The sequence below is a fragment of the Morchella sextelata genome, assembly GCF_020137385.1.
Source record: "Morchella sextelata strain SCLS chromosome Unknown scls_32, whole genome shotgun sequence".
NCBI classification, from domain to species: Eukaryota; Fungi; Ascomycota; class Pezizomycetes; order Pezizales; family Morchellaceae; genus Morchella; species Morchella sextelata.
The window spans coordinates 20,008-43,896 of record NW_025408647.1 but is presented as its reverse complement, the minus strand read 5'-3'; the positions used below and the strand labels follow the sequence as shown (position 1 = coordinate 43,896).

Genomic DNA, 23,889 nt, shown 5'->3' with positions numbered 1-23,889 from the left:
ACCCCCATTGGCAGCAAAAAACGGCAAGCCTACTCTGATAACTGGATATAGATATAACATTGCTCTTAACCTCAGCTTTCATCCTGAACTGAGGGCTTGCTGAGTCACGGTTTCACCAAGCTGTATGGTTTCGTGATGAGCATGAGTACTAACCGCGAATCGAGCTTTACTATCTAAAGTTAACTGTTCTCATGAAAGTTAGTATGATTATTATCATTTGCAGAAATCATGATGGAGAATGATGAAGAAGGTCGTAGTAAATCTGTAGATTGTAAAATGATAGTAGTAGAAGATCGAATCTAGAGCTTAAGCCTAGTGCAGTTTAACCAATGATCCGCACCAAGATTCGCGAGAAGGGTTGGTCAGGGTAACATGTCGCCAATCTATGCCAAGACTGCGGGGAGCCAACCAGGGCCCACACCAAACTCGACTCCCCCAACCAGAGCGTAGTAACCGAATGATCGACTTGTGTCCCCCACGAAGCAACCTCGGAACCATCCCCCAAGATTCGAGATACCGAATAACCACCACGCCACAAGACGCATCTCTACCGGATGGATATCAACAATCCCCAAAATTACGAGGCTGAACACGTGCATCGTGTCTATGAACTCATCGCCTCCCATTTCTCTGCAACACGTTTTAAGGTACATATTCTTTACTATCAATTACGTATTCTCGACCAATACGGACTGGACTCTTAATGAGGCTTTACTGACTGAATATACTTTAGCCATGGCCAATAGTTGAAGGTTTTCTAAAGGGCCTTCCTATTGGCTCGATAGGATTAGATTTAGGGTGCGGCAACGGAAAGTATCTAACAGTCAATGAGAATGTATTCATGATCGGGTCAGACAGGTCAGTCACGGGTTCAATTCATTTGGGGTTCATTTTTTTTTTTTTTTCAATTGTACAAATTTGCATAAATTGATTGTTACGTGTAGGTCAACTGCCCTTGTACGAATAGCCCACGACCTAAAAACCCAGGATTCCTTTATAGCAGATACTTTAGAGCTGCCCCACCCAGACTCCCGATTTGACTTTGCAATTAGCATCGCTGTTATTCACCATTTTTCGACCACAGCGCGAAGAGTCGCTTCAATACGAAGCATCCTTGCTACGCTAAAGCCATCTGCCAATGGCGAGACTAATGGCGGGAAAGCGCTTATCTATGTCTGGGCCTTGGAGCAGCCGAATTCAAAGAGAGGCTGGAAAGAAGGTGATCCACAGGATGTCATGGTCCCATGGCAAACGTCCGAGGGTTATTCAGGTGTGAAAGGTGGGAGCGGTAAGCTGAGCAAGGATGACAAAGTAGTCACGTACCAAAGATACTACCATCTCTATAAGGAAGGGGAGTTGGTGCAAGATATAGTGGCTGCTGGAGGCATAGTACTGGAATCTGGTTATGAGAAGGATAATTGGTGGGCTATCTGTGCCCCTCCGCACAGGTAAACGGGATGTATATGTGTGTGTGTGGATGAGAATCAAAGATATTGCTCACCTTTGCACTTTGGCTGGACGGGGTTTGGAAAGACATTGTCTTGAACCAGTCATCACAGAATGGGGGTGTTTGCAGAGCAACGGCCTGCAGCATACATCCAGTGAGTGATAACCAAGTGGGATGCCTGCGTATCAGGCATCTGGTTTGGAATCACAACAGAACGACCCGTCTCACTCGCCGTCAATGCGTTCTACACCACAGATCATGTTTGAAACTTGTTTATTACTGTAGCCCTATCAACCATGTCTAAATTTGGGCCGGAATCACTCCCGATCACCACAGCCGAATTTGACGTCCCGGGATATTCTTATTGTAGGTGTATAATCCTTGTCCCATTATTCTAATGATATAATGTATCCGTTTACTATATGCAATGCAAACCCGAGGCCTAGCAAACGAAGCTAAAGTAGTCACAAACATCTAAACTTAACAGGCATTCGGGAAAACAGCAAAATACAGGAGAAAAAATACAATCAAATACAAACAGAACCGAACACATTTTCGCTCTTACAATCCGTTGCCGCCGTTTCCCTAGTTGGGCCAAGCCCGTATATAAATGATATAAAGAAAAAGGAAAAGAAAAAGAGAAAGAAAATCATAGAGTACAAACGGTCTATCATACCGCACAAATTTGTCTATAGAAAAAGCTTACCGATACTCATGGACTAGTATCTGGTCCGGAGAGTTTGGTTGTCGATCTACTTGGTAGTATCTTCTTTTCCTAAAATGGGACCGGCTTCCACTGGAGGCGCAGAAGGTCCCGAAGATGATCTTTCATCCGGCCCCTCGGGGGTTGGACTTCGGCGCGGACTAGCTTTTTTCGGGGGGACATCGAGTGCAACTGAACTTTGGGAGAATGGTACAACACCAGCACGCCTAGCCATTTCCTTTTCGCCTAACTGCCAGTGCATACTTTCAGCTGCTCGCCAGGGGATATTCATTTCCTTCGCAACCTGGCTCCACATCTCTTGTTTAAATCTATTTCTCACAAAACCCATTGTCAGCGGGTTGTTTTAAAGTCGCTCACGTCGCACCACGGAAAGGCATTCCGAGATTAAATCCCCGATGAACCTTGGCCGATCCCTGGGTTTGAACTAGGTGAAATTTACCTTTCATACAGACGAGCCAGCCGGTCTTTTCTCTCCTCGTCCCACTCAGATCGGCGTTCCAAGTAGTTCTGATAATGAAGACGACACGAAATTGCAGACCTTCCAGGCAATTTTTTTGAAATGTCTTCCCACTTCAGGCCACTCCCTCGAAGATTGATGATAATTGCATCTTCATCGGGACTCCACTTGCTTTGGCGTTTGGCAGGCGAGGCTGTTGAATTTTCGGGTAAAGGGCGCTTTGCTGAGGGGGATGGAGGTGGTTGCGATAAAGTTTGAGGAAGGTGGATAGGCTCCTTCTGTTTTGGAGGCTCTTTCTGCTTGGGCGGCATCGGAGCGAGGAGGTATGAGATGGAAGCCAGCGGGACGGTGTTACCCGGGTTGGATGGGAAATGTTTGTCGGTTTATGACGTCGAGAAAATCTAGTGTGGGGGATTATGGTGTTATTCTCACTCAGATGAGCACAAATGAAGGAGGTGTAGGAAGATGGAGGTGATGAGGTGAGAGCAGATGCGCTTCCTGCACGGTGACTTATGAAGGAATGGATGTGGGCGGGATAAGTCTAGCTCAAGCTGAGGGTGGCGTGGGGCATTTTAAACCCTTTCCCTCTATTCTATTGGTGTCAGGCAAATATGGGTTACCTCGTTGGATATTTTGGAATCAATTCAACAGTCTGTGACAGGGTTGGATATAGATACGGGAACAAGATATTCATTTCTACGATACCTTGGAACACTCGATATACGTGCGGGAGATCAATGAATCACATTCTTTTGGTGGATGATGTCTCCTCTCTTCAATATGAGCCTTTTGTCAGGACTAATTATCGTGTGTTGACGAGTCAAGGCCAGGGGGCGTTGTCTCGTTAATTCTCTTTGGGGGAGCTTTTGGCCACTTGAAATTTATTAAACTGCACTCAGGTTGGAAATTTGTCTAGCACCAATACATGTACATGATAGACGAATTGCGTGTAGGTCTCAGGGGCGTTGATTGAGAGCTTGACTGACGTATATTACAAGGGGTTTCCCATGAGTACATGTAGGTATAAAAATCGCTACTGTAGGAACCTGTATACATGGATGCTGTATTGTTGTAAATTAAGCCTAGAAGAGCTTCCCTTAAACTTCTAGTGTGTCTTGAAGATCAGACTAGTTACTATCACTGTACTGTACATAATAAAATCATACAGCCTATACTTCTGATCCTGGGAAAATACTAGTTTGGGGGGGGCGTTTCATTTCTAAGTGAACCATTGAGGTGTAACTCTATCTAGAAAGACTGTAGGGCTTTCCAAAAAGATGCGATGAACCGAAGGACAATGCGTACACTTGAAGTGGCTAGACTCGTACGCAATTGTGCTTCCCTCTAGGGGGCTCGTTTGGCCCGTGCACGTACTTGTTAATGGCCCAACTGGTGCTACATACGCAGGTAAGGTGTGACAGTCACCAGAGAATACCCATTAGTAGGTGGCACAGCACAGCTGTGATCAATCGAACACATCCTTGATCTGGTATAACGTTCTGAACTGTTAGAACTACATCCACAGCTGTATTTAGACCAATACTTCGTAGCTGGTATTTTACTTTTTTCGTTCTGTTTGATGGGAAAAGCTGATCAATGAGTTGTGGTTCTTACCAGGTACCTACATACCTATATATACGTACTGTATATACATGTACATGTATTCATGTATTATAATTAACATGTGTGATGTGTTTAATTTATCAGCCTAGGCCCTGCAGGGAAGAACCAGGTAAAGGAATTCTGGACTCCTTAACTGGAGGCTTCTGGAAGTTTTCAGATATATGGATCCAAAACGGTGGGAGACCACCCATCATATCGGGCCGTTACCTTGGAGAAGCAGCACCATGTGTATTTACCAAGGGTCCACTCTATTTCCTTGTCATGCTGCAAACGAAAAAGGCTTCTTGGGCACGTGTGACGTCGGGTTATGTTTGTAAAATATGTGTGCTCATTATCGGACGAAAGCATTTCTTTTTCTTTTCCTAGGTGTGGTATACATTGTCGTAGGGGTGTATACTATTAATCTAATTGGTACTGTATTGGAGTGCATACATGGAGCACGTTTCGATGTTTCCCGGCCGTCCCATGTGCATTCATTAATGATTTGAGTACCCGCCTCCTTCTTCTTCTTTTCTCATTATCATACTTGCGTTTATTTCTCTCTTTTTTGCTGCTTTTCTGTGATTTCATCTGAGATCAACATACTCAACCTAGCGATCTGCAAGAAGAGTATGCTCTGCGGCTCGAAACCTACCATTCGGTAGGCTTGGACCGGGGTACAGATGTCCCACCGATACACCAGGATCTGATACATATGTACAAGCGAAACAGAAGGTAGTGTCACAGCAGCCATATATCGGAATCTGTCAACAGATATCCGACTTGGCTTTCTCCGTCGCAGTTACTCTACTATGGCATCCTCCACCTTCTCAGCGAAGGGGCTTCTTGCATGAATATGAGTTGTGTCACTTAATGAATTTGTGCGTGGGAAAATAACTAAGTGTGTAGGTAGTATAGTAGGTGGAATCAAACCAGTGCTCAATCTCATCCACGTTGAAAGTTTCTGGTAAATCATTACGTGACTCTCCGTAGAGAATACATGTAGTATACACATTACACTGTGTAGAAACACGTTTGGAGATACATTAGATGTATACATTATTTGTATTACTGAAATACATAAATGTTTAATTGTAGTAAGGGGCTTGTGGAGTCCATCAATCAACGTGAGGATGCATCATTAGTAACGTTGTCCTCAAGTACCCATCCAGTAACGGATCGTTTACCCCACTCAGTCCTGTCAAGCAAAGCACTCTCTGTGCCTGTTATATTGGCAGTTCAACACCACGAACTATAGCGGAGGAACATACTCACGAATAACCACAACGCATAAACAGCAACCAGGCTAGCGAGCAAAGCAAACGGGGCCATCAACACTAGCATCGGCAACGCATCAGGACCACCAGCCAGAATACAGTTCAGTACACACCCACAAAACTCAAGGACAGCAGACATCAGCTTTGCCATCATCGAAACAGCAGCAATGAGCTTTGTAACAGCCGCGGACGTTCCAGTGAGAGTCATATCTGATAATGCTGCTGCTGAACGCCGTATCACACCTTCATGGACCATCTCAATCCTGAAAGCAAAGCTGGAGACAGTTACGGGAATCCCACCATCTTCGCAGCAACTCACACTGCGTCTACCGCATGCACCTCAGCCTATTCCCATCTCGAGCCACGATGAGGAGACTACGCAAATTGCCAGCTTTCCTCTTCAGCCTTACGTTGAATTACACGTATGACATCCCCCCCCCCCTCTCGACAGCTGTCGACCTCTATTTTTGATATCTATTTTTCTATGCCTGGGTCCTTCTGCTTGCTTCCGTCAACTCTTTCCCATTATCGGCGTTTTTTTCTTTTTCCTTTTCCCTCCGTTAGCACACAATCTTCTATTCGATATACTGCTTTACTCTTTAAAAAAAAAACATTTTATGCTTGTACTTTTTTATTTGCCCCATTTTCTCTTTATTTTTTGATACGCCCTCCCGCAGCAGTCCTACGTAGTTTGCCAAGCCTTTGTCATCCTGAGTTTTGTGTTGCCTGGCGGAAAAAGAAAACAAAAACTCATACTCTACACCCCCCCCCCCCCAAATCTCAATTCTGACACAGTGTCTCTGATTAATCATGCCCCATGTTTGAATAGGTTGCCGATACACGCCCGCTATCTGCTCGTCCCAACTTTCAGGACCTTTCTGCAGTCGAGAAATACGTAATGCCGGTGGAGGAGTACGACAAACTCCAGGATTCCGTTCTGGCATGGAAGCGAAGAAATAAGCTTGGTCGATTCGACCCCAACAAGGATGAGAAGGAACAGCAGGAGCTGAATCGTCAGTACGAAGAAGTTGAGGCAAAAAAGATCGTCGTGGGTGCGCGATGCCGGGTGGGTGGCGCGGATTTGGACCGCCGAGGTACCGTTAGGTATGTCGGAGAGGTTAAGGAGATCCCTAATGGCGGAGTTTGGGTGGGTGTGGAGGCCGATGAACCAACGGGTATTTAGCCCCCGAATTAATCCCCCGTGTGGTCGTGTTTCTCCTGCATAGGAGGCCGGCACTTGTAGCCACCTTCACCTTGGCTAACCGGTAATCCACCCTTTTGTTGGGTTTTGCTTCTTGAACAGGTAAAAACGATGGCTCTGTCAATGGAGAGTACTACTTCAAGTGCCCACCAAAACACGGCTCTTTCGTGAGACCAGACCGTGTTGAAATTGGTGATTTCCCGGCTGTTGATGACCTTGGTGATCTGGAGGAGATCTGAGGAGGGCATGTCGTGGAATCAAGGAAGATACCATTTAGCTATTTAGCGCCGCTTGCGTGACGATCCATGGAAAAATAGTAGAGTAGCTTCTTTTTCTACAAGTAGAAGCAACAACTGCTTGCGATTTCCTGACTTTCACTGGTATCGCTTGAAATTATGCAGGTCTAGTCTTTCTTCTACCTACCGGTGTGTTAAACCTTGGGGGATCGGACCGGATTTAGGTGTTACAAGCGTCCCAAAAGACATGAAGTGAGTCCCTGCCATCTAACGTTGTTTTCCCTCTCCTCAAAAGCTGGTACATACAGTCGATACAGTACCGCAGTAGTTGCTATTTTACCGTTTGCTATCATTTCACTACTCTTGTACCACATTTCATCATTTGCAGGGACAGATCCCTTCCCCTTTGAGCCCAGCCGTGTATGCAATAATAATAGGAATATTGCATGAAAAAAGCTGCTTGCTGCTCATGCTCAGCCCTCAAAGACCTGCCTGCATTCAACACAGTGGAGAATCGGGGCAGCATACCTAGGGCAAGTATTACAATCCCAAATAGGGCTCCTAGTAAATAAACTAGCACTCGAGCTAGCTCTCCCGGGGGGATAGAGTAACGTGAGACTGAGACTAGGTTGGGGGGTGCAAGAGATGGGGCGCAATTATTTACAAGAACTATTACTAGCCTGGGAATGGGGAATAGGTATTACAGTATTTCCCATGGGCCCAGTACTTGCGTTCTGAACACTCCTCAGGCTTGGATAGGTTATTGCAAGCGTTGTCGATAGATAATCATTTTCTTAAAATTTTATTTTGTTCTTTCCCTCTCTTTTTTATTTTTTTTCTTTTTTCTTTCTTCCCTGCGCACGCAGTACTACGATAACAACTAGCAGCAGCTGCTGCTGCTAGTTGTCGATCAATCAATCAATCAATGGCTTGGTGGTTGAAAAAGGTATGTAAAGCGGGGCACGAAAAGGAAAGGCAAAAATTTCTGTTTGTGTTACTACATCATGTACATATTATGTTTGGAGGTACATTACATACGGAGGATGATTTTCACTGACGGGTGAGAACGGGTCAATGATGTACGATTGCAGTATTTTGCTGCATCCTTTTTTCCCGAGCAGAAGGAGGGCTCTTCGATCACACGACGCCGCCGGAGAGGGCATTAGAAACAAAACAGTCTCAGACTGCCAATTGAAGAGATCTTGGAAATCCCAGTCTAGGAAAAAATAAAAACAAAAAAAGAAAAGGGCGTGAATGAAAAAAAGTAAATAAGAAAACTGCACGGAAGGTGCTATGGACGGGATAGAAGGACGTCTAGATTCGTGGAAATTGACAGGGAACCCCATAACCCTTACCTGTCAATCAAAATAAATAAAAAAATCACGCCTCTATTCGATCGATCTTAGATTATGATTCCCCCCAGGTCCCTGGCCATTATTTTAGGGCCGGGGGAAAAAGGGGGGGGGGGGGGGGGGTCAATGACGCGATCATTCACTTTTCAGTGGTACAGGTACAATTATAGATGATATAAGGAATCAACCCTCCACAACCTCAATGCCGTCATCTATCCCAGCCCGGCCCTGCCCAGGAAGCATGCGCCTCTCCCGTTCCCGAAGAAGATGAAGAAAAAAAATCACTAAAAGAGAAATGAAGAGCATCGAAGCCCAGGCCACTCGAAGCGTACGTAGGGAGCCATAAAGCTTCTGTCTGGGATGTGATGTGATGGCCCACTCGGTAAATGCTCACTCAGTTAAGGTAGCGGTTGGTAGCGAGCGGTTGGGACATCGCTAGCCTGTCGCAACTGCACAGAGGTCATCTGGCACCGGGAGCAATGATTGCTACTTAGTGGCAGGTAATGGGGTGTTCTAGAGCCGCCGTGTGGCGCCCTGTGTTTAGTCCGGGAGTTTATTTCCCTAAAAGACGACGAGTGATTGAACGATATGCTTGTTCTTTTAGGGCAGGGCACATGCAGGAATGCCAGGGACGTATGGAGAAATTAGGAGGCGAGGGGATCCAGAAGAGCCCCTGGGATGGGACTGGGGAACACATATTGGCGGAGATGCTGGGGAAGGCGTCAAGGCCTGCTGCACAGATGCGCTGAACTGTAAGCAGTCAAGGGGATGAGGGGATGGGATTCGCAAGCCCTGTCTGACGGTTTGCTGACCCTGGCAGGGCTCTTAATGTGCCTGGCCTTCTTGCTTGAGAGCTTCAACCAGGATTTATGACTTTCGGCAGGAGCTGAAGCTGAACCAGCGGGAAGCTTATTCTCAGGTTTAGTGGTTTACCGAGGCCTGAATACCCAATGATAAAGGTCTTGACTGGTGGCGGCGATCCAGACTTCGGCCCTCCTTCCAAAGACATTATATTTGCAGGGGCAGTAGTCCATATATCAGACCAGTCGAATTGAACGAGGCGATGAGTGTTGGTGGAAATGACTCGAATGCTAGGTACGAAGGAGAGACGGGAGCGGGAAGGATGAATGTGAGTAGTAGAAGGGATCAAGGAGCATATGTACGTAGAATCTGATGATAGTGGTGGGAATAAGGGATCAAAGGACCGGTTCCTAATTATTCGACTCGAAAGTGACAGGATCGTAGGGCAGCGGTCGATCTCGGGATGCAATCTTGGGCTGATGCCTTCGAGCCACGGATAGATAGATATTAACCCTCGGATAGATATCCGATCCTGCAGTGACCCACTCGAAGAAAGCAAACATTCGGACGAGTCGTTATTGGGCGCCCCGTCAGGGAAAAGTATCTATAAGTACCGACTTGTATTATTATAATTCATACTGATCACTCGTAATTATTCGATCGTGCTGTGCTGAGTGGCTGGAAACAACAATTGAGGCCCTGTAGAACGGGAAATTTTGCCTTTTTTTTTCTTTTTTAATTTGCAGTAGTATCCCGGGGCTCTCTCTCAAATACGAGAAATATTCCCAATCAGCCTTGCAAATAAATTAAAGACTTTCGTGAGGGTAGAAGGGACATGTTTGATATTCCTAAACAGTCTGTTTGTATGTGCACTGCATGCACTCCTCTGATTGACTGAGGCGCCCTATATGCACAAAGTGCCTAGAGCTGGTTGATTGGAATTCGGTGTATATTCTTCAAAATGGTGAGGTGATTAATAAGGGTCATAGTGAGAGCAGATCATCTGTATAGAAGGATCGTCGAGTGATGCCCAGAGAGCCATTGACCAACTGGAGGCCCAAGAGCGAGCAGATCTCGGTGCGTCTTACATATCAACGTGGTTCTGTATGGGCCCGCAGACAATTGAATTGAAACAAAGCCATGTGATGGGGGTTCAATGATACATGACTGTCATTGATTTGACTAAAATCCCTCTTGATTGATTGACTGAGAGGACAACGATAGACACGGAGGTTTGATTAAAAAGACGATCAGGATCAGGAGACAGCTGGCTGGAAAGAGGAAAAAACTGCACGTGGTCTGATTCCTATAAACACCACCTAACAGCTGATCTAGTGTAAACTCAATTAACTTGCTCTTGAACCTTTCAGAATGAGATGAGAAGACGAGTTCAAGAGACGTTACGTTATACTTTCATTAATTCTCTTCGAATTCTTCTTCTCTCCCTTTTTCCAAGCCGAACTCCAAGGATATGATACAGATAGCCCTAACTTTTTTCCCCTCACTTCCAATCATTTCCGCTGCACGCCCTAACCTAAAAAAAACAATTGCCGCAAAATTACAAATAAAAACAGAAACAAAGTACCCGCTCATAGGAGGTCGAAATCGTCGACCTCGTCGCGGTATTTCATGATGTTTCGCTTAATCTTGGACGAGTCGACCCACGTGATGAAGTCTTCCATGTTTCTATCATCATTGGAGGGCGGTTAATAAGCTGAACTTGCGCGGCCCCTCCAACAACACCCCTGGAGTGAATTCCTCTCTTACCTTGTTACGAGGTACGCGGGATCCGTAACGACCTCTGGCCCGACTCGGACATGACCCTGTTCAATGAACTTGACAGCCTACATTATCCACCTGGCGTTAGTTAACGGGCCTCACAACGTCTCTCCACCGGTGACGGGCCACAACGCCACACTGCAGCTAAGCCAGCTAAGCTAAGCCTGAGTGTTTCGGTTTCAAGTTACCGATCAAGCCACGACATGGGTTATTCGGAACAACGAGGGAAAGGAATGAGAAAAAATCTATCACATACCGCCGATATGGTCTCACACATCTTCAGCCTCGTCAAGACGACCGGCAGCCTTCTCCGGCAGAATGCCGACACAGTGACCTTGTTCTCCACATCGGACATCTTTGTCTTTTGCGCGAGGATGCCCATGGAATGGAGCTTGGCTAGGAGCAAGTCCTCGTGCTTGCGGCGCACCGGGTCGGAGGGCTCCAACAGCGCAAGACGGTGCGCGAGATGGCGGATGGACCCACAAATCTTGTTGTACTTCGCGTAGGTGGCAGGATCTTGGATGTGGTAGCGACGCATAACATCATGGTCGCGGTGGCCCTTGTCTGATTTCCATTCGAGGAAATCTACCTTTCGGAGGAGCCTTGGAGCAAGGGGAGTTTATTGTTAGCGATGATGGTATAGCGAAGGCAAGGGGTGGAGCGGGGGGGAACTGGGGGCAACAGGAAGGGAGGTGCAGCGAGGTGAGGTGGTGAAATACTTTTGTTCGTGGTGCTTGAGTTTGCGGACCATTGCTGTTTGCTGTGGGGTTGAGTTTCTAGGGGTGAGGTAAGGTGTGTTGTTCGTTTGAGGATTGAATTGTGGGAGGCAGCGCCAGTGGTTGGATGAAGTGCGGTGGTGGTGAGGGTTGAAACAGTGGGAGGCTCAAAAAGAAAAGCAGGGCTGCGACATAAGAGATTTTTTTAGTGCTGGTCCGTGCTTTGAGATTGCTACTATGTATCTCTTCGTTCGTTTTCACGACATTCAGCGATTGGTGGCTCACCATACAAATTGTAGAAGCTAACTGCAAATATCGGCTGGCGGTGCAAAATTTCTTAGTGGAGTACCGCAGTATTGAGAAAATTCGTTGCGAAAGTTTTGAGGAGAATTTAGATGTAGAAGAATCGAATTGTAAAGTTTATTCCTTTCCTCCCAATTTATCCTCCTCGCTTAGACCTACCTAAGTCATCATCCCATCACCACCTCTACTACCGCAAAACCTCGAGAAATTCGCTAGCTCCGCCCAGGGATTATCTCTCGAGTGATTGGTTGGATGGCATCGATCTACGTCAGATGTTTCCCATAGAAGTAATTTTGATCTCACGGAGCTAGCAAATTCTTCGAGTTTTTGCGGTACTCTACTCGCGTTTCCAAATACGACCAATGGAGAAGTGCTTGATAGTGATATTCACCACATCAGGAAATCATCATCTGTGAATTTGAAGATGATCATGCAAGGAGACTGGTTTCGTGACGAATGAACGATACTTTGTATTAATGTTATAGAGCGGACACCAACTTGACGATGAGAGGGGGACTATTGCGTGTTGGCCTCGGGGATCTAGATACTCTACGTAACGTCTCTTCGTGGACCAGTCACGTGCCAAACAGTATCACATTATTAGATCTCTTAGGGCGCGCAATTGCATATACTGTTTGGAATATCACAAGGCTGAAGATGGCAAGGCCCCAACATATCGCAACGAGAATTTCCCATAACTACATGTGCATGTATAATAATCATAATATATTTTCAAGGATAGACTCGAGTCTAGAATAACCCATCACACTCAGGTGAATACTATGCAGCTGGAAAACATTGTTTGCATTAACTTCTGCGGCCGTAGCATTAAGAAGGATGAGAGCTACATGTTTTTGGGTATAACAAAACAACTGTCGACCAAACATTCAGGTGAGTCATGAACGTCGCTGTAATTATGTAGGTAGGAGATCGATTGTGATCCAGACTAGGAGAAAACACATAGGTACTCTTTACACTACATGTACATCACAACCAGACCTCACCACGATGAAGGTGCACGTATTAAGTACGTACATGTTACAGGCGTTGTTGGCTGTTCGTATTTAGGTAGTGATCCTTAATTCTCAACAAATTTATGCAAACGTGAATAACTTGGACTAGCGATGAACCGATGAGGTTCTGATGATGACGATGAAGTAGCTAGAAACTATATGTATGCTATGCTACAAGTTGTCTCATTAATTCTTTTTTACCCCGATTTGTCATCTATGTAAGCGGTAATATGCGCCACAGCATTGCGAATCCGGAGCGAGTAGAGTAGAGAGGTAAACTGAGCATGTATGTACATGTCTACTATGTGTAACTGGATAGACAAGCACAGTAATCACCAAACCTTTAAGATACATCATATAGGTATTTTTACTTCGGCATATCTGGCGAACCAAGGAATCAGGCTGATGGATCGCAATCGATGCGATGCAAATCTACATTCCTCACATCGCATTCCCAGTACTCTCTCTAGAGTACCTACATGTATGTACTCAGTAGTGGCGTATTCGGCTCTCACTCGGCTAGCAAGTGGTTGGCCTGGTTTGGTTTGGTTGTTGTTACGCAGACTCAGTCAACCAAACCAAACTCTCTCTCCACCACCTCAACCTACAGTACTAGCTGCAACCACGATTTATGCCCGCAGAGACGCCCACTGATTCATAAGTTCTGACAAGCGCGTGTCCGGCCCGATGCCCGGTCTGCCACAATCACGAAATCAGATAACAAAGCTGTTGCTAAGCAGCTTCGAGAGCCGTGAGTAGCCGGTTGTCTAGCTAGATCAGATAATAATTCTCGTGTCTGTGCCCTGCATGACTGATAGATACATGTAGCTCATGAAGCAGAAAGAAGGACGACAAAGAGTCAAATAAGCTTCGCAAAGCAAAGCAAGCGAAACCGGCTAGCTTCTCGGCCCGTAGTTAAGGCCTTTCCCCGTAGTTAACCCCACTCCTTACATCATAGCCAATTTGTAATGAATTGAAGATCTCTGTCTCCCCCGGGCCAGCTTTATCAACCCCACATCAGCACCCCTTCATGCTATATCACTCACTTCCTAATATCACCTCCCACCTCCCCCCACCTCCCCCACCACAACCACAACAACAGCCACAACCACAACCCAATAGCCAAACAATGACCACCCAAATCCCCACCTTCCACCTCCCCACCGGCGCGCCCATCCCCGCCCTCGGCTTCGGCACCGGCACCGCCTGGTACAAGTCCGAGTCTGAGCCGCTCAACCGCGTGCTGATCGACTCCATCAAGTCCGCGCTCGCGCTGGGGTACCGCCACCTCGACTGCGCGGAGGTGTATGGCACTGAGCCCGAGGTGGGCGTTGCGATCAATGAGAGTGGGATCCCGAGGGAGGAGCTGTTTATCGTTGCGAAGGTATGTATAGTTTATAAGCAGTATTAGCTAGTAGTTTATTATTATACTTGCAGTTGCAATTGGGATGTATGGTATAGAGTCGGAAGCTAACTATGTATAAAACCAGTCTCTCAAAACCCTCGACGACCCCGAAAAAGGCCTGAATGAGACCCTCCGCAAGCTCCAAACCGACTATGTAGACCTGTAAGCCTCCCCCCCCCCCCCGCGCCCGCACCCCACTCCCCGCACATCCGCACACACCCCACTAACCCCCCCTCCCAGCTTCCTAATCCACGCGCCCTTCCTCCCCCCCACGCACCCCCTCACCATCCCACAAATCTGGGCCCGCTTCGAAACCCTCCAAAAATCCGGCAAAGCCCGCTCCATCGGCGTCTCCAACTTCACCGTCCCCCAACTCACCTCTCTCCTCACACACGCCACCATCCCCCCCTCCTACAACCAAGTCGAGCTCAACCCCTACTGCTTCGATGCGCCCCTCCTGTGCTTCTGCCAGTCGCACAACATCCAGCTGGCCGCCTACTCGCCGCTGGGGCCGCTTACAAAGTTCCCCGGGGGCCCCTTGGACGGCGTGGTGAAGAGGATCGCGGAGGAGAAAGGGCGCACGGAGTCTCAGGTGCTGATCAGGTGGGGGGTGGAGATGGGGGTGGTCGTGGTTACGACGAGTAGTAGGGCGGAGAGGCAGGAGGAGTTTAAGGGTGTGGATTTTGAGTTGGGCGAGGAGGTGATGCGGGAGATTACGGAGGTGGGGGGGAGGGAGCATCATAGGATTTATTGGACGAAGGATTATGAGAACTAGGTGTTTGCTAGTTGGTCTAGGTTCTTAGTTTAGATACCGAGAAAGAAAGAAAAAAAATAGAAGTTCGGGGTAATAAATATTGGAATCATGAGCGAGCACTCGCCGTTTTAATACAGGGCGCGCGGATCATTTCTGGTGACACAAGGTTGGGTTGCTTGGCTTAATCATCACTTTCAAAACAACTCAAGCGTTATTACCCAATAGTTAATTAGCTAGCACACACTTCTATCTGTTGCGTCTTTTGTAACCCTCAACTTGCGCTAGTGTTTCGACACCATCAACTCGCGGATATTGAGGTGATGTTTGGAAAAGACTCTTCTTACACCTCAAGTACATGTGTGCTCAAAAGATCAATTCTTACTCTTATATCTCCATGATGACGATCAAACATCCTTTACCCAAAGCGAGGTGTAGAGGAAATAAGCACTGTTTACTGTTGAGCAGGACTTCATGGTAGTCATCTATTATCATGCCCATGGCCAGAATGAGACAACAAAAAATACACAAGAAACCATTGACCCAAGGAAAAAAAAGAAATGAAAATGAACACAAAAAGAAAGGCCAAAAAAAAAAAAAAAAAACGGAACTTTTTCCAAAACAGAAAGAGCGCCTTAAATATTTAACAGAAACACACATGAAAAGCACACATGCCATGGCCTTTCTGCACTCCTCAAATGTCCTATTTACCCCCCCCCCCCCCCTCCCCTTTTCTTTCTCTCTCTTAAACAGCCCCTGGGCCCCTATAACCGTTCCCACCCCCATTACCCTTCCCCGGGTCCAGCAGCAGTGTAGGCTTGATGTAACCCTCATCCAGTTTCCGGAACCACTCTGCCTGGTCGTCGCTAGTCCCGGAAAATATACCTGTTAAACTATTGAATGCGCTTCCAGCCGTGATACCTATGCTCGCAGCCTGTGTCTGCGTTTGCGCCTGAGTACTGCTACCTTCGCCGTTCCCACTTGCACTTGCAGTTCTAGTTATGGATGCCCCACGGGGGCGTACGGTGGTCGGTATCATAGGCGGCAGATCATCGATATCACTATCAGCATCGCTATCATTCGAATCCGTGCGCAGAAGCTCCGGTTCCCGTCGGCCGCGCCTACCAAGCGGTGTATCTTGTGTGTCTGGGGAGATGCCTCGTTGACCAGACGCGTAGATGCCGCTGTCAACATTGGACAAGGGAACAGAATTGGGACCCATGCCTCCGCGGGGAGACTTGAAGTAGGGGCCAACGGTTTCGATATCAAACTCATCATCAGAATCTATTTCTTCCACTACGCCTGTACGAATGCCTAAAATCTCAAGCATTCGAGCTGTGGTACCACCAAAGACGATGACAGTGAGCACGACGACGACAAGGACGGTTGCTCGGAGTGGGTTCCCGTTCTCGCCAGTAATACCGGCAGCGAGGGCTACACCGACAGCTCCACGAAGTCCGGCCCAAAAGAGCATGGCTTGATATGAGTGCGGGAGTTCATCGGCCGCGGTTTGTCCGCGTGCTCTTGCACGGGAGCGAATGACAAAATTGATGAGTTTAGAGAGAGGAAACACTGCAGCCCAACGAGCAACGCAGATACCGATTGTAGTAACGAGGATGAAGAGAGGGCGGAAGACAAGCTGGGTGTCAGTAAAGAGTGAAAGGCCGAGGTAAATGAAGATAAAATTCTCGGAAAGCTGAGCGAGAACTTGGAAGAGGTATTTCGTGGTGAGCTGAGTTCGGCGGGACATGTTGTAATAAGCGTAATGTTTGAGTGTGATACCGCAAAATAGTAGTGATACGATCCCTAAATAATTGACGAGTAAGCTTTATAATTTCAAAGAATCATGAATAGTGGAATGCCTCCATTCGGAGCTATCATACCAGACATGTGACATCCGTTCGAAAAAAGGTACGATGAATATGCTATCAGGAGGATAAATGAACTCTCAATCTTCGGGAACCTCCGAATATATGTATATTTCAATAATAAAGCCGTTCCGATACCGATAAACACTCCAATCAACAGACTCACGGTGAAGACAATGAAGAAAATCCCGATACCCTTGAACAGACTTCCAACACTTGCTGGCCCATGTCCAGCTCCGTGGAAACGTTGGGCAGTCTCGAACATGACAATAGCAACTGCATCGTTCAAGATACTCTCTCCGAAAATCACAGTATAAAGCTTCGGATCCACTTTATATGTGTTGAATATAGCGAGAATAGTAACAGGGTCCGTCGCGGAAAGGGTCGCGCCAACTGCAATAGCTTCAACGTAGGAGATATCAAGCGTCTCTAGAGGTCCCCAAGACCAGATGAATACTATGGTTCCTAGAACTACTGCCGAAATAAAAGTCCCAGCAAACGCAAACGTCAAAATCGAGCCTATATTCCGGAAGAAATTCGCTTGATGCAGCTCATAACCCGAGTTGAGAATAATCGGTGGTAAAAGTACATTGAAGAAGATCTGGTAGTCGAATTTGACAAGGTTTTGAATATTGTCACCTGGAGTGACCCTGATTAACAGCCCCACGAACATACCTACCCCATCCCACAGCATTAGCTTAGCCCCAGATGCAGCTCCCACGATACTTTCTCGACTCCAAAAAGACCACAAGGAAATAAAACTATACCCGCAAAAATCGACACCACAGTCTCGTGCACCGCCTGTATCTTCTTCAGCTGCAGATAGTAACTGCAGAACAGTGCTAATATCAGTAGCGATACCTGGATAAATAACGCCCATGATGATATTATTTCCGATTCGCCGGGATCGGTAGGTTCTGCAAAGTTCTACACGTTAGCCATCGTGAACGAGCTCTCCCTGGATTTGCACTTCTCCCATCCGTTCATCGGTAATACAGCCGCAACCGTAACGCAAAGCTTTGAGGGGGGAATATCAACAGTCACTAAGAATCCGTACCCTCAGTATCCGGCTCCTCCGCTTCGCGCTCTATCCACCACGCCCACGACAGTCAGTTTCATCTATCCCATTCGGACACGTTTCCCAGAAAGGCTACAAACTCAACAGCGCGAACACCAAATCCGTCACCACACTCATAGCAGCAAGCTCGCCCTCAAGAGAATGGATATGTTTCGCGATAAGCAAACAGGAAACGAATGGCGGGGTGGGGTGGCTGTTATCGATGTCTCGAGTCGTGTGGGGGGGTGGTGGTCGATGTCGTTGCAATAGCTGCGGCGGGAGCTCACGGGCTGGCTCTGAGATCCATACACCTATGGCACCTATGGCGGAAGTCTAGGCAGGTGCCCAGCGGAGTCGGCCGGAGGAGCCGCGACGTCTCTACCGAAAACTTTAATTCTACATAATGCCCTTACGTACTCGGCCCGCTGCCGGCTTGGCTACACGATACAAGATTGGCGGAAGCTGTTTAGTCTCGTGCCCAGACTTTTGTTGTGAACTCGTTCCTCGTTCTGCAGACTGCAGAATCGCACCACAGGCTAGGAACAAGACTAGAAGCTGTTCTACAAAACGAGCGTAGTAGTACTAACTCAACGTTCCAGCAGTATTAACCAACAACTAGCTGGAGTTTGGCATCCTGCGCGCGGGCGTCTGAATAACTGTCGTCATTCTCAATACTTCAACATACATGGCATTTGAAACTTGACTCTGTGTCCGTCTTACAGACATTGTGCGCAGAAATGAGATATCACACTTGCTAAACGGTGTTCTGGTTGATACACAATGAACAATCCGAGGGGGAAAGGTTTCGCAACTCGACAACTTCCGGCTCAAAAGAAATATAATAAACTAAACTCTACACCCTAACTCTTGCAAAAACAGAGATGTCGATCAGGAGCAACATTCGCTGCCCCTCTTCTATTTTTCTCTATACTTACTATACCCAACTGAAAAAGCAAAAATGCAGGGCAGTCTGAACAAGAAAATATGAGGTAAACGAAGTTTACCGAAAAGAAAAGAAAAAAATACAAGAGCATGACCGCATGTCGGCGGAAAGCCCACAAATAATAGCTCATAGGAGCAAAATCCCAAATGTCCTAACAAAAAGCAACCTCCCATGAATACTCACAACATGCAGAATACGGAAAACCCAGCAGGAAAACTCCGACCATCTAAACGTCATCTCCCTCATCAAGTCGTCTATAATTTCCTCCGGTCTCATTTTCGGATTTTCCGCCAAACACTCCCTTGATCCATCCGCCGATCCCGCTTCCGCCTCGGCTACGGTAGGCTGGTGAGGGTGTTCGCTTTGCATCTGAGCGGCCGATATCGAGTGAGGGCACTGGGCTTCCAGTGCGGCTTGGGTGAAGGAGTGAGTCTCTGGCAGTTGCCGGTGTTGCGACGACGGTTTGATCTCCGAAGATTTGATCCATGTCTTCCAGCGCAACGCCCTTGGTTTCTGGATATACAAACCATACTATAGAGCCCATTAGTTACGAATATCACACAATTTGATTTTGATACTTACCAAGCACAAAACTGACGGCGCAAAAGAAGGCATGGACCAGGTAGAGTCTCCATTTGATCCAATCTTGTAGAATGGGTGTCATTTCACCAACCAACCAGTTGAAAGCCCAATTAGTCGCCGTTGAAAGAGAAGCACCCTTAGCTCTGATGCTCAAAGGCATGATCTCCGGTGGGTACAACCATGGGACAGGTCCCCATGAGTATCCGAAAAATGCGTTATAAATGATAACAAATATAACAACCATCCGTGGTGTATAATGCACGTCGATGTAGATGAAGTAAGATATCGCTGAAAGTGAAAGACACATAACAATAGCACCTGATAAAAGAATCGGGCGACGACCCCATTTATCCATAAGATACCATCTATCACCAGCATCAGCATCAAACTTCTTGGGTTTGTGTCTAATCTAAGAGAACTTACGGAGGAATGGTACTCAAGACATAAACAATACCATTAATACCGGTCATTAAGATGGCATCGCGACCAACCCAACCAGCTTGTTCAAAAACCAACGGGGCCTATCATTGTTAGCTTTTATGGTCGATTATTATGAGATAAAAAATAGTTTGAAATGACGTACATAGTATGAGATCACGTTGATACCGTTCAGTTGAGCGAATGCTTGGGATGACATGGCAATCAAGAGACGCTTCCTGTATCGAGACCACATCTCTGAATATGAGCGCTCGCCCTCTTGGCGTGTCATGATAACGTTTTCCTTGATTTCACGGAATTCGTTCCTGGCATGTTCATTGTGGACGTCTCCACCTCCATAAAGATTGGCCAATACGACCATTCCTTCCTCATCGTGATCATTGTCAAGAAGCCACCTGTAATAGAGTTAGATATTGATATTTTACCCATATTTTAGCAGGTTGAATTTACCTTGGGGATTCAGAGATGATTAATGAACCAATTGCGAGAAGAGCGCCCATGATACATTGCATGGACAACGGTAGACGCCATGACATATTGCTTTCGATGTAGGTGCAGCCGTAGTCAACCCACACACTAGATGCATATCCGATGATATTACCAGTGAACTCAATGCATGCAAGTTGACCTCGGTTATGGGAAGGCGAGATCTCGGATTGGTAGACCGGGACGATGGTTGATAAAGCTCCAACACCAACACCAGCAATGATACGGCCCAGTACCAACATTCCCATGCCATTTGAGAGAGTCTGAAAAGCACCTCCAGTGACAAAAATTACAGCTCCCCAGAGAATTACTCTTCGGCGACCATAAACATCACCTAATCGACCAACTATAAGAGAAGAGAAGAAAGCTCCAACTTCTAGAATAGCAACCATAGTCCCGATCTCAGCTCGAGTTGGCTGATTAAAGTAGTCTTTAAAATATGGTCCACTGCGGACAGAATCAGCACCTTGTACTGAGAACATGTAATAAGAATAGACAGCGTTCATACGTTATAATACCAGACATTACACCTTGGTCATAACCAAATAAGAACACACCCAAGCTCACGAAGATACTTGTAAAATATCTTTTAGAAATCAGCTAAACAGTTCTTTTCCATTAGGCTCTAGGTATACAAACAGTAACGGCTTACCCGTCAATCCATGGATTGACGAGCCATTTCTCCCGCCAGACATGACGGAAGCTAGTATTCGCTGCGCGTTGGAAGCTCTATTCACAGGCGTTGGTATATGAATTACTATTTCTTTCGTACTGTGTCCGTGATCGGACGATTCAGTCGACTGCCGAGATTTGTTAGATTTCCTGGAGCCAGTACGGCGGTGTTTACTAGAGGAAGCTGTAGGAGTAATCTCGTCAAGAGTCTCTCGTAGTTTTATAGATACGGGATCCTCCTGGTCTTCTAGCTGTTCGGCTAAATCACCAGTGTCGCTCCACGAAAAGTCGTCTGAGTCTACAGACAACCTCGAATGTGAGGAGTTCCCGCGATGGGAGCTATCGTGGGAAGGCCCAGGTAGTAGGGATTCTGAGTGTAGACGGTCACGATCCCTTACCGCTGAGGATGAAGCTAGGGTACGAAGGGGTATTTGAGTCTGGCGGGTAGACGATGTGGAAGGAATGGTGAAGGCGGTTGGGCTGGAGAACAGCCGTGTTCTTCAAGGTGTGAAGGGTCCAGGACGGCAGCCACGGCTCACGGGCTGCGGGAAGGGCGAGGGTTTTGTTCGGGGAGGGGGGGAGCTTTCCAAAGGGGCTTTTCCTGCTTTGCCACTTCGTGTGGGTTTCAAACCTGGTCACGTAGAGGGTGGTAGGCAAAGAGATGAATGAGCGTGGTGGTTGCTTCTGCTGATGGTTGCTGAGCTGTGCAAGTGTTTAGACGTGCAGCAGCTGAGTGTTGGATGATGCTTGGATTCTGTGAGTGCGCGGCTCCTTGGTACCTTGCCAGAGGCACAAGACCTGGATCAAGGAAATGATAATATCACTCGACTATTATTTTTAATCTATATGAAGTTGATATATAGGAGTAGAGTACAACATCATTCACTTCATAGCTGTTCTTTCTACTAGAATCCGTATTTCATGATCATGACTCTTTCCTACACCTTTCGAAGGCTCATTATCCAGGCAGGATATACATACATGTAACTACAATTGATGATAACCGAGGTGGTGATATCATACAAGCAGGTCAAGCCGACAAAAGTTACTTCTGTATAATTGTTTTTTTGGAAACATAACCAAAATGGTAAATCATAGCTCTTTCAAACTAAATGCTACCTGTAGTGGAATAGTTTCAGGTCGAAATGTGATGTCCAAAGCGCACAACTTAACATAAAAACTAAGTACACACCGGATAATTGGGCGTTCTAGGTTACAGAGCGACAGCCGGTACTTACTCTGTGTGGACAACGGCTCGTGCAGACATGGTGATCCTCGAGTTCCATTTGTTTCTTGTCCAATCGCATCCTGGCCTAAAACTACGTTATCTTTGCGCTCCGGCTCTTGCGCATAATCCGTCTAAAAGCGTAGAAATTTCGCCGGAGGACGCCTTGTTAGAAACAATGTTCTTCAAGAACGTGAGAACTTCAGAAGCTGTATTCATGTTCAATAACATCAGCTTATATAGACGTACTCGATTCCCATCTAGAATCATAGGACTATTTCTTGCATGAACCCTGCATCTACTTACCGTCTCAAATATCTTCGAATAAATCAAGATCTGAACTGGAGGAGTTTAAACAAAAGCAAAGATCAAGCTGCATAGAGTTATTGGTGGTAAGCTAGAGTCGTAACCATGTGATCGTCATGAAGTCTATGCAGACTAAAATCTAGCTAGCCAGCGCCTCCACAGTCAATATTGTAGAGGAAGAGTTGATAAGAACTGCAATTAAATCCTACTTGAACTTTACATTCTGCTTCTAATCAGTCTTCAGGCTGAAGAATTGCAGAGCTTATCGAGGCTTTTATTTTATTTCGACGTTGAGATTAACCTCTGATACTCGAAGAAGTAGGAACACTCGAGAAGGCTGCGCGGGGAGTCGCGGAATACGCCAGTAGAAGAAGTCCCAGGTTCTCATCACACTAGCTAACGGATGCGGGGCACCGAAGGAGTGTAACATGTCGGTAGGTACTCGGGGCAGGCAAGAAGAACCTGAAAATAGCTTTTTATGGTAACGACCTCTGATTCGCAGCTGGCGAAAAGCTACACCAAATTGAGCCCCTGCTTGCAGCTTGCATTTTCGGGTTCTTATTGCCTGCCCCGAGTACATGTACCTACATAGAGTACGATATCAAATTCAGCATGGTGTGCATTGCCGGAGCACCACCCTTGTAACGCCTCAATGATCACGATACCAGAAATCCGAAGCCTAAAGAGCCTCCGCTCAACATCACGAGTGTTCCCAGAGTAATAGAATAGACCTCAGACTGTAGCACTGCCTGCTTGGCAGATATCCTCCGGGTGACCATGTATGATTCAGTCTAATTCCACCCAGTGTCATATGAAGATGAAGGGGTGCAGATCACTCAAGCCTTCCGCTGGGAATATTCGCTGTTGACAAAGATCTTCAATTCGGGTCGTCAGCCAAGACATTCCATTTTGCCGGAATACAAAACTTGCTCAAACACAGCTGGATCCCCGACAAAAGAATATTCTTTGACCTACAGATAGTGAACAAACCAACAGCCGTTGGGATGGCTCGTGGGCGCCAAGAGACACGCGAGTAACCCTGTCGTCTGTTTCACCCGTCGGTCCAGCCGGGCCGCGACCTCCTTCACTGTCAGTGATTGCTCAAAAAGACAGTGAGCTCCCCGTGTAGAAGAACTACATGTACTTATCGTCTGGCAGTAGGTTCCTTAATCTGTGCTTGCTTGCTATTAATACCGGTAACAGTACAGAGCTATCTACGCATGAATATAGCACAGATAGAATGAAGTT

General features: G+C 46.7%; 7 protein-coding genes across 7 annotated transcripts; 3 read left to right on the top strand and 4 right to left on the bottom strand.

Moving 5' to 3' along the window:
* Positions 1–554: 554 nt before the first annotated feature.
* H6S33_009826 (uncharacterized protein) lies at positions 555–1,452 on the top strand (the record flags this gene model as incomplete). The annotated part of the gene is made up of 3 exons (XM_044841256.1): positions 555–647; positions 734–858; positions 945–1,452. The coding sequence occupies 3 exons, from the start codon at positions 555–557 to the stop codon at positions 1,450–1,452; spliced, it is 726 nt and encodes a 241-aa protein (XP_044687503.1).
* A 747-nt stretch (positions 1,453–2,199) lies between these two features.
* On the bottom strand, positions 2,200–2,939 carry H6S33_009825 (uncharacterized protein; the record flags this gene model as incomplete). Its single annotated transcript, XM_044841267.1, has 2 exons — positions 2,200–2,479; positions 2,611–2,939. The coding sequence occupies 2 exons, from the start codon at positions 2,937–2,939 to the stop codon at positions 2,200–2,202; spliced, it is 609 nt and encodes a 202-aa protein (XP_044687502.1).
* Positions 2,940–5,674: 2,735 nt separating this feature from the next.
* H6S33_009824 (uncharacterized protein) lies at positions 5,675–6,947 on the top strand (the record flags this gene model as incomplete). Its single annotated transcript, XM_044841266.1, has 3 exons — positions 5,675–5,929; positions 6,337–6,682; positions 6,811–6,947. 3 exons carry the CDS (start codon positions 5,675–5,677, stop codon positions 6,945–6,947), a joined length of 738 nt encoding a protein of 245 aa, XP_044687501.1.
* A 3,739-nt stretch (positions 6,948–10,686) lies between these two features.
* H6S33_009823 (uncharacterized protein) lies at positions 10,687–11,627 on the bottom strand (the record flags this gene model as incomplete). Its single annotated transcript, XM_044841265.1, has 4 exons — positions 10,687–10,783; positions 10,865–10,941; positions 11,133–11,478; positions 11,596–11,627. 4 exons carry the CDS (start codon positions 11,625–11,627, stop codon positions 10,687–10,689), a joined length of 552 nt encoding a protein of 183 aa, XP_044687500.1.
* A 2,410-nt stretch (positions 11,628–14,037) lies between these two features.
* Positions 14,038–15,088, top strand: H6S33_009822 (uncharacterized protein; the record flags this gene model as incomplete). Its single annotated transcript, XM_044841264.1, has 3 exons — positions 14,038–14,292; positions 14,399–14,475; positions 14,554–15,088. The coding sequence occupies 3 exons, from the start codon at positions 14,038–14,040 to the stop codon at positions 15,086–15,088; spliced, it is 867 nt and encodes a 288-aa protein (XP_044687499.1).
* Positions 15,089–15,809: 721 nt separating this feature from the next.
* H6S33_009821 (uncharacterized protein) lies at positions 15,810–18,127 on the bottom strand (the record flags this gene model as incomplete). Its single annotated transcript, XM_044841263.1, has 5 exons — positions 15,810–16,703; positions 17,099–17,607; positions 17,700–17,849; positions 17,990–18,019; positions 18,091–18,127. 5 exons carry the CDS (start codon positions 18,125–18,127, stop codon positions 15,810–15,812), a joined length of 1,620 nt encoding a protein of 539 aa, XP_044687498.1.
* Positions 18,128–19,158: 1,031 nt separating this feature from the next.
* Positions 19,159–21,133, bottom strand: H6S33_009820 (uncharacterized protein; the record flags this gene model as incomplete). Its single annotated transcript, XM_044841262.1, has 7 exons — positions 19,159–19,463; positions 19,515–19,879; positions 19,938–20,035; positions 20,098–20,347; positions 20,403–20,885; positions 20,947–21,024; positions 21,078–21,133. 7 exons carry the CDS (start codon positions 21,131–21,133, stop codon positions 19,159–19,161), a joined length of 1,635 nt encoding a protein of 544 aa, XP_044687497.1.
* Between the last annotated feature and the right edge of the window lie 2,756 nt (positions 21,134–23,889).